At 46.0% G+C, this 9468-nt stretch overlaps 1 protein-coding gene across 4 annotated transcripts; it reads right to left on the reverse strand.

The window, feature by feature from the left end:
- Nucleotides 1-4081: 4081 nt before the first annotated feature.
- LOC133927341 (squamosa promoter-binding-like protein 12) lies at nucleotides 4082-9221 on the reverse strand. Of its 4 annotated transcripts, XM_062373759.1 has the most exons (7): nucleotides 9095-9221; nucleotides 8668-9053; nucleotides 8121-8161; nucleotides 6821-7515; nucleotides 6205-6341; nucleotides 5471-5740; nucleotides 4082-4503 (listed from the first exon to the last, which is right to left on the reverse strand). In XM_062373759.1, exons 4-7 carry the CDS (start codon nucleotides 7456-7458, stop codon nucleotides 4271-4273), a joined length of 1278 nt encoding a protein of 425 aa, XP_062229743.1. In that variant the 5' UTR covers nucleotides 7459-7515; nucleotides 8121-8161; nucleotides 8668-9053; nucleotides 9095-9221; the 3' UTR covers nucleotides 4082-4270. The 4 variants fall into 4 exon arrangements, with proteins under 4 accessions (XP_062229743.1, XP_062229744.1, XP_062229746.1 ...); XM_062373760.1 differs by lacking the exons at nucleotides 8668-9053; nucleotides 9095-9221 and adding an exon at nucleotides 8314-8656; XM_062373762.1 differs by lacking the exons at nucleotides 8668-9053; nucleotides 9095-9221 and having other exon boundaries at nucleotides 5601-5740; nucleotides 8121-8656.
- Nucleotides 9222-9468: the final 247 nt, after the last annotated feature.

Here is a 9468-nt window from a genome sequence, read left to right on the forward strand (position 1 = left end):
GCCTTACACGCGATGCGCTTGTGTTGTAGCACGGCTCGGGCACTACTACAAAAACGTATAAGAGTGCCAATTGAAAAACGGCTTCAGTGTCGGTTGAAAAACCGGTACTCTTTACTCGGTACTGATATTTGGTTAGTACAAGTGCTGATTCCACAACCTACATAAAAACTCAGTATCACTGTCGGTTCGAGCCATGAACCGACAGTGATATGTGGATCCTAAGCCAAAAAAAGAAACGAGCTAGCTCGAAATCTAGATGGCTCGGCTGCCGGTACGCCAGCGTGCTCCACCGCCGCGTCACACGACCACCACCAGCTCCGTAGCTCGGCCACGTGTCATCCATCCTCGATGAGCACCTGCTCTCCTCTCTCCTTTGCTTTGTCGCTCCTCCGTCAACCTCTCCCGACATATGAACACAAGCACAAATCGACTTATCTCATCTATACGAACACACAATCAAATCCATACTAACTCACAATCAATCCATACAAGAACATATCAACTATCTCATCCATACGAACTCATCTCACAATCAAATCGAACACAAGACGACTCATCTCACAATGAAATCAAATCAAACACGAAGTTACGCCTTGCGCTTCTTGTCATCGCCGGCAGCGGCGGTGGAGCCGCACACCTGGTGCTGCTAGCGGGAGGATATGCTGTTGCTGCTGCTGAGAGGATCTGCTGTTGTCGGGAGCACCTGCTGCTGCAGCCAGATAGAGAGAGCAGGTGGCGGATGAGAGAGCTAGATGAGAGAGCAAGTGGAGACCTGTTGTTGTCCGTGTCTAGTGGATGAGAGAGCAAGTGGAGAGCGGACGGAAAGAGCAGGTGGAGAGCGGATGGCAGAGCTCCAGTGGATGAGCGGATAAGAGTAGAAGGATGAGTGGATAAGAGAGGAGGTGAAGAGCGGATGAGAGCTGACGAGCCGAACGTACGCGAGCTAAAAGTGGATTGAACAAAATATTCAGGTCCAAACTTCAGTGCTTGTTCGTAAATAGAATCACCATTGATATATGACTATCAGTGTCGGTCCTTAGCTGCTTCATCATTGTTCGAACGTGGAAGGTTAAGAACTTACAATGATATATTTTTACTGTAGATGGCAGCGCTAAGCTGTTATTTATGATATATTATGTAACAGTGGAAGTACAGGATGGGCTCAGTAACTTCCGGAGCGCGGGACACGCGTGAAGGCCTCGGTACTTATCCGACCGGGCGGCGCAGATAGTCTCGTGCTCGTGGATGTCGGCCGGCTCGGTACGGGAGTCAGACTCGGTGGCTGCTCGGTCAGACGTGACCAGATGGGCCATGGGGCGCACCGGGAGAGCGGAGGATTGAGCAGGCAGGGCGACTCGGCCTGGCATCACGTGCTAGAGGCTCCAGTGGCTCGGCCTGGCATCGTGTGCGGGCTACAGGCGGAGCAGCCCAGCATGCAGCAGGGCAATTGGCCCAGCGGACACGCGCGTGGTCGCGCTGGTTCGCGCGTGAGCGCGCGGTGGGCCAGGCACAGCGTGCCTGGAGAGGCCCAGGCGGGCGAAGGAGCTGGCGCGTGCATAGGGCAGTCGACTGTGTGGGCCGAAGCGGCACCGGCGGCCCATGGTGGACCGTGGCCTGGCGCGGATAGCCCAGGCGGGGCAGACATCCCGTAAGGGCGCTGGGCTCGCTGCTGCGGCCTGCTGCGGCTGGGAGACGCCAGGCCGGGTGGGTGGCTCGGCGGCCAAGTGGGCCTGCGGGCGAGCGGATGGCCCAGGTGGCTGTAGGTTGGCTCGGTTGCTGCGGGCTCGTGCAGATGCGCGTGCTGTGGTCTGGGAGTTTAGCTCGGCCGAGCGGCTTGACAAGGCGCCCAGCCACGCATGGGGCATGTGGCCCAGCTGATGTGCGGGAGGACTCAGCCCAGGAGGGTCACGATGGATGGTCGGCCCAGTCTGGCAAGGCAGCCCAAGTGCCAGGTGCGTGAGACGCACGACCGAGTGGGCCGGTGGAGCTGAGGAGGCCCATGAGGGCAGCAGGCTGGGAAGCACGGGAGTAGGCTAGTGGAATGACTGGCGGCCCAGGTAGGATAGCCTGTGAATGGCTACTTCGACGACGACAAGCGTTGTCAGCGACGGACCTAGGGAAATAGTTCGCTGCGAGGGTGAATAGTCTGTTGTTTGATGAGATCGAAATTTTAGTCAGCGTCAGACAGATCACGCTCGCGATGTGACGTGCAGGCACGCTCGCGAGATGCGCGGGTGTGAGAGCATGACAGGAGGTGGCACATGCTGATGAAAATGTGCAAAAGGGGAAGGAGGGGAGGCAATCAGCCAACTGGCTGAAACTCAGGCTGGTATCGCTGTGCTCTGCGACGAGGAGAGACTGTTGATGGTGTTTGATGATGGTGCACGTGGCAACTAACATGATGTCAATGGTGGTGTTTTCAGAGGGTGCTCAGCAGATCCATGTGGTCGAGGAGCAGAGTAGTCTATTGGCAGCAGAGTAGTCTATTGGCAGTTTGTCTAAGGCAGACAGATCGGGGTCAGACAGTTTGCGGACACATGACGGACAGTCTATAGAAGATGAACGGATAGTTTATTTGAAGGATGAACATAACGTGGTGCAGGGTAGATAGGCTGACAGCGATAGGCTACTCATACCATGGGTGACATAGGTAACGACGAGACTAGTAACAATGACATAGGAACATGAGAGTTGGTGGTGTTTGTTCTTTGTCCGTGGCAACACGGACAAAATATGGTGCAAGTCTAGGGTGCATGCTTGTATTGGAGAGTGCTTGTGTGTTTCTAAATCGGTAAGGGCGTGGATTGATTCAAGTTGCACATGCAGGTTTTTGAAGTGTGGATCGAATAACGTGGAGATGTATCAAGGGATGAATTAGAAGGAAGTAGAGACAAGAGAGTTCTCTACTAGCAACTGAAGTAATTCGGTTGGTCTGTAGCTGCAGTAGACTACGGTGTAAGACGTTAGATAATTGCAACCTAACAGCCAAGTGGAAGAACAATGTTAATGTTGCAATTTCTATGTGTAACTCGGACATCAATAATGAAGTTCTCAATATTAAGAATGCAATAAATTAGAAGTGTGGATGTAGGATTCAGTTGGCTCTTATCATGTGACACCCAACAAGATGTGGTTCTTTTCATGAAGTTTGGTGATTTTGATTTTACCTACTTGGTTAGTGACACAGGTTACTGTGCTATTAGAGTATGAGCTATCAAAATCAAGATCTATAATGGAGTTACATGTTTCGAGGTGTCAGCATATGTCAAGGCTAAAGAGGAATCTGATTTCGCTCGAATAGTCCGTGTTGATAGGAGAGAAAGGTGCACAGTTGCAGGTGGAGTCATAAAAGTTTGAACTTGCAAAGATAGTAATGTCTCTGAAAGACGGTGAGTATGAGTAAAGTCAAACTCATCAAGCAAATCTCGTTAAGCGGCAAATGCGATAACTCAAATCCGATGTACAGGGAGGTTCACGCATGATGGTTATGTATTGGATTTGAAGTTATATTAACGGTACATGATGAAGTTAGAATATAACTCTGTAACCTCACATCTTCATAAATATAAGAGAAAAACCATTGATATAACGATAACGGCATAACAACATGTTCGTAAGGGGTGGTAGAGGTTCTACCGAGACCTCAAAGCGGGTGATGTTGAAACCATGGGGAGGAGCGCCGTAATCATACACTAGATGTAGGTTTTGACTAAACCTTGTACACATGACCGGTCGACTTCCCCGTAATACCCGGCATATCACGAGGCCTGTACGGGACATGAAGCGCAGCCTCTCCACCTCCCCTCGCGACAATGGCAAGCGCCAGCTCCCGAGCTCGCTCTCGTTGCCGGTAGAACACCAGCGGGGCAATCAGCTCGCGAACCGTCACCAGGAGAGCCATGTGGAGCAGAGAGACAGAGATCCATGCGACAGCACACGCCAACCAAAACAAATAGCGGGAATGTATCTGAACGCATCGTGCAAAACAAACGCAACAGCACCATCAAGATGAAACCAAGCGTGATCTCACCCCAGATCATCTAGTGTTGGTGAAACAAGTCATCTCATGAACAGCCACGAATTTACTTTATCAGTTCTCTAATGGGATGGAAGAACAAAACCAACATTGATCCGTCACCAGATGACCTCCAATTATAGGACTGACATTGTGCAGAGACTGTCACTATCAAAAGCAGAGTAGCAGATTGTGATGAACTGACTAAATCACCTGTTCCCAGGGGATGCAGCATCAGTACATTTGTTTCACCAGTCAAAGGTGTCCGAATGCCTGAATCTGAGGGGGAGGGTCGTCTTGCCAGAAGCCTCCGGCATGCATGACCGGGTTGGTGATGGCAACGGTGGCGAGGGGCAGTACCGCACCAGCCTGCACATGAGAACTAGGCTGCTGGATGACGGTTGAACTTGAACCCCACGAACCGTTTGACAGAAGAGAGAGAGCACGCCCAATATCCGGGGCTCCATTCGACTCCGAAGCTTCCACACCTGAAATAGTAGCATAGAATTGTCGTACTGAGCTTCATCCTTAGATTACAAATCTGAATGATCCAACTGCTCAACAGAGCAATATTTTAGTTCCAAAGCCTGTAAGGTAAGAACATCCATGCAACTGGGATGAGTCAAACTCAGGCAACATTTAGCTGGCATGTTCAATCAATCTCTTTTATTTTCTGGGACCTAAATACTAGGATCAGATGGTACCAGGCTACCAGCCAGAATTTCTGGCAAGTGCATTATCAGCACAGTGCTGAGGCCATAAACCCAGTCCTGGGGCCCAAGTTGTTTGGCATTTGCACTTTCATTCCTTTTCTGATGGTGAAAGGCTCCATACAGAATGTGGAAGAGTTCAGATTGAAGTATTATAGCTCCTGTACTAGTATGCCACAGTACAATTATACACATGATTCAGCAAGTCTATAAACTTGCAGGAGAGGATTGGTGTCCGTGGTCTTTCTCCAGATGGTAGACTCGGGAAAAGCATCAAGTACGCAGGCACGTAAAAGGAATAGAAGTTACTGCAAAGGGGTGAGCAAATTTTTGGGTTTTTTCACAACCCAGAACGACATGCTTAACAAAAAAAAAATCATGGACAAGAATTTTATTACCTAGTAACAAATTCAAATTGATAAAATGCATAACATGACTGTTCCTATGCAAATTGGAACCACAAAGAACAAATGCTGCCTCGATGGCATGAAAGGTGAAACTGCTTAGAGCTACAACAGTAGTGTAGATACCCTATTGTGATAACACCTAAAAAACAGTGCTTACTAGAGCATAATCATTCAGATAAAATGCCCAAACTATCTGTGCAATTTCTCTTAGGAATTGTAAAACCTAAGCTTTATCAGATATTTCATCAAAGAATACAGTTAACATTTAAGTGCTGCTAGAGTTTATTTTTAAATTTTTAATTTAAGTTCAGTAAAAAATTGGTAGATTAGAAAAGTACCTTGGTTGAGGACCTTTGTGTCCATTCCCTTGAATGGCATGAGCCCATCGAAATTATGATAATGTACAGTGTGATCCACAACAGTATTTGATATCTGGGAGGTTGAGAAATGCAGCTCATCAAGACCTACCATTTTCGTTGGCTGCATCGACAGAAATTTTGTTTCCATAAATTTGAAGCCTCCCAAGTCATCCCATGAAGAAACTGCATTGCTTCTCAATTGGCCAAAAGGAGGTTGGCTAAAGAAAAGATTTGCCCGCTGGCTTGTATCTGCAAATGCAAACAATACCAGCATTAAGACTAATAAAGTGTTTCCTCACAAGCAAAAATACATCTAGAGAGAGAACAAGACTTTTCTAATAATTTAACAAGAATATCCTAAGGATAGTCCCGCCAAAAGAGACGTAATACAATCTACGGTACTTGTTAAAAGTGTCATGAAGTTGGGTTAAATCCCCTTCCAAATAGTTGACTAACTCTGTGAATACGCATCTGTGAAAATCTGAAGCGATACTTATTTATCATGCTTAAAGCAGTATCATCATCCTATTCAGAAGAATAAATTTGGTTAAACAATTTTGCATTCAGTCATCAATTTGACAATATGGAGAGAACAAGTTATAATAGCAGATAAACCATTTGGCACCTCTAGAAAGTGCTCTTTTAACATAAAAGGTTCAGAAATAGGGTTTTTGAGAATTATAGATACTCATGAACGAAGGGCTCAGTTCTACCATAAAGCATTGTCGAGAGTCGTGATGAACCAAAGGAAATTGTATCTGCCTGTGGTTTCCTCCTTCGCGCGTTATGATGAGTAAGACGCCTACGGCAGCTTCGTTTGTTCTGGTCAAACTCAGCTAAACCATGAAACCTACAAACCAATGAACGATTAAAGAAGAAAAGGAAATAAAGGTCCATTAGCCACTAAAAGATCAAACTGTAAGCGTTAGTTGTAATTAACTTATCTGAAATTTCACTTTTTAAGATATTGTATCAACACTCCACTTACAACATCTATAACAAACTAGTGCCAGAAAAAAGAAGAAGAGGAAATGCCAATTTTCTTCACTATTTATTTCACTCTAGTGCTCCTGTGTACCTTGATCAGCAAAGGAGATAAACCTCACAGACATCATGAAAGGCTCAGTCATGCACAATAATTAGGCATCATCTAATCATCTAGTAGTGGTTCATTCTACAATTAAAGAGGGTGGTATTGCTTTCAGCTGGTCACATTTTTAAAGCTCCCTACCTCTCTCATTAAGGATGCCAAAAAAAGTGATTAGGCAAATACAAAGAGGCATACTATGTAATGAAAATGCACTCAGTTTAAAGGCAAGGAAATCTCACCCACTACACTGTTGGCAAAAACGGCGGTCTAGACCAGCAACAACCACCTTGGGAGCTTTAGAATGAGCTTCACAGACTTTGTGCTTGCGATGGTAATCTTTAGCAGAAGACAGATCAACTCTGCAACCTTCAACCTGACAGTATGAGCTTTGTGAGTTCTGCTGAGACACCTTGGTCTTCTTGACAACGGTTGACGGAGAAGTCATGGCTGAAGGTGCAGAACCCTTGACATCCTGTCCTCCGCAGACATTTTCAAAGTAAGTCCTTTTTCCAAGCTTCAGGCTGATTAATGGCTCTCCATGGCTGAACGCCATCATTGATGATGGAGGAATCCCTGAGTCGTCAGCTCTACAATCCTTGTCCATGTTCTTACCATGACTTTTGACAGCAGCAAAATTGAACTCTAAGCTGTTCCCTACTTTGGACGCCGAATCAATGGATGCCGACATGGAGCTCTTGAATGAACCATGCCCTAGCTCTGAGCTAGAAGTGAGAGTACCACCAGATGAATTCACAGATCCATGCCGCATAGCTCTGTTCCTGGGATTTCCAGTTGCATTTGGGACAGACGGTGCTAAATTTTCCCAATCACTCACCATGGAGTTCTTCTGATTCCAGTTCATCCCAAAGGAACCCATGCCAGAATTAAAGATCTCCACTACTGCTCCCACCTGAACAGGTAAAAACTGCTAGCACTGCAAGAACGAGAAGAAAGAACAGATGTCACATACAAATTCCAGTTCGGATTTAAAAATTAAAAAGACCCTGGCAAGAATCATATATGCACCTAATTTATTGACGAATTCACAGTAAGAACAGAATTATAGTCGTCGTTGCAACTAGGGGGGGGGGGGTAAGAAACTCAAATCCCTTTTTCTGCCGACAAAAAAGAACACTGCGGATTCTTTTGGGGGAAAAGAACACTACGGATTCCTCCGCCTCTTCCTGAAAATCAGCGACCACGGTGCATCAATTGACTCACAACAGAAGCACCAGCGACGCCATTGACCTACACTGAGCTCTCACCTGGCCTTGAGCTCTCTATCCTATGCCTCTTTCTTCAACCTAAAAGATCAAAGCATCTAAGTCCAACCCTATCAAGGCTGGCCCAATCCATCATCACAAACTCCAATCATTCGCAGCAACTACCTCCAATCATACACTGTTCCCATCCACACATGAATCAATACAACACTTCATCGAAGCCGGTTGCTTTTTGGGAGGCAAAGCAGGACAGGAAAAAGGGGAAACTTTTATACAGGGAAAGGGAAAACGATGGATGCGATATCAAGAATCTCACCTCTTTTACTAACAAATCTTTATCCCCTTGAATAATTCTACCTGGCAGGCACGAGAAAATCAAGAGCCATGAGTTCAACAAGAAACGAAGAAGAACAAGAAGAGAAAGAGGCCACGACTCACAAAGATCCAACACACACACACACACACACAAGATGACAGGCAACCTTTCCCCTACTCTCCATAAACCCCACCTGAGGCAGGAAGAGGGTGAGGCCCAGGGGATGACTGCCTCCCCCACACAGCAACCATGCACATGACCCCAACAACTACTACTACTTCTGCCACTGCCTCTCTACTAGATAATCAGTAGTACTACTCCAACTACACCACTCAAAAGCAGCTTTCTTCAATCCTGTAAGAAAGGGGAGTACAGCCCCTTTGTCGTGGGTATCATTTACAGCCCACCTCCAAAGATGGCCGATTCCTCTTGCCCCATTGGAGGAAGTGTCTGAGTGAGCATGGGGGAAGAATCGCTCTTCTTTCCTCCACAAACAATACCATGCCATAAAAGATTCTGGTTTACAAAGAAAGCAATAATTCCTAACCTGATTGCAGGGAGCTATGCCATGGCCATGGGGCTACTTTTCTACCAATCCTCTTCAGAGTGCCAAAGGCTGCTCTAGGCTTTCTTTGTTCCAGGAATCCAGGGTGATCTTTGCAGCTGGTGTTTGGTTTCGATCATTGGTGCCATGGTCAGTGTATAAAAGAATTCAGAGGAGTGGCTAGAGGACAAAGCTACTACAGTTCTGAATCAGTGTGCACAACAGTAGGATCATGATCATGTGCAGGATGGGATCAATGATGAATCTCTTTCTTGCCAGGTGCATCCTTTCACAGTCACAAACCTTTACACTGTTGCATGTCGCCTCCAAATGGGCAATCAAAATGAGATGGCAGGAACTGTGCTGTCAGGTCAGCTGGTTAGTTTAAACTTTAAAGAGGCTTCTTTTTATTAAAAAAAATGAGAATAACAAGTACCAACGCTACTACTACTTTTTTTTTCCTGCAAAAATCTGGCCCTTGTATATTTTTCTAATGCATGAGTTAGGACAGGTCAGTGTCCCAATATGAGTTAGCACATGGAAAAAGTACTGTCTATTGTTATAATAGTCACTAGCTAAAACCAGGGGCCATAGCCGGATTTTTATTTTTTTCAAAAACTCATATACATGTCTGTAATACCCGGCCATCAGTGTTCTGATTTTGGTTCATGTAGCATAAATGTTTTAGTACAGTGGGCTTAATATTATTTTAGTAATTTAGATGGGTTAAAGTCAGATTATAAACATTCACGCTCTAAATATAGTAATTTGGATTAACTTTTTTTCACAAAATGATGATGAAAG

The sequence above is a fragment of the Phragmites australis genome, chromosome 8 (assembly GCF_958298935.1).
Source record: "Phragmites australis chromosome 8, lpPhrAust1.1, whole genome shotgun sequence".
Taxonomy (NCBI): domain Eukaryota; kingdom Viridiplantae; phylum Streptophyta; class Magnoliopsida; order Poales; family Poaceae; genus Phragmites; species Phragmites australis.

Coding starts and splice junctions, on each gene's coding strand:
- LOC133927341 (XM_062373759.1), bottom strand. CDS start 7,458: ATGGGTTCCTTTGGGATGAACTGGAATCAGAAGAACTCCATGGTGAGT. Junction 6,342..6,820: donor TTTTGCCAACAGTGTAGTGG/GTGAGATTTCCT, acceptor ATTGGTTTGTAG/GTTTCATGGTTTAGCTGAGT. Junction 4,504..5,470: donor CACAAAGGTCCTCAACCAAG/GTACTTTTCTAA, acceptor CTACTATTTCAG/GTGTGGAAGCTTCGGAGTCG.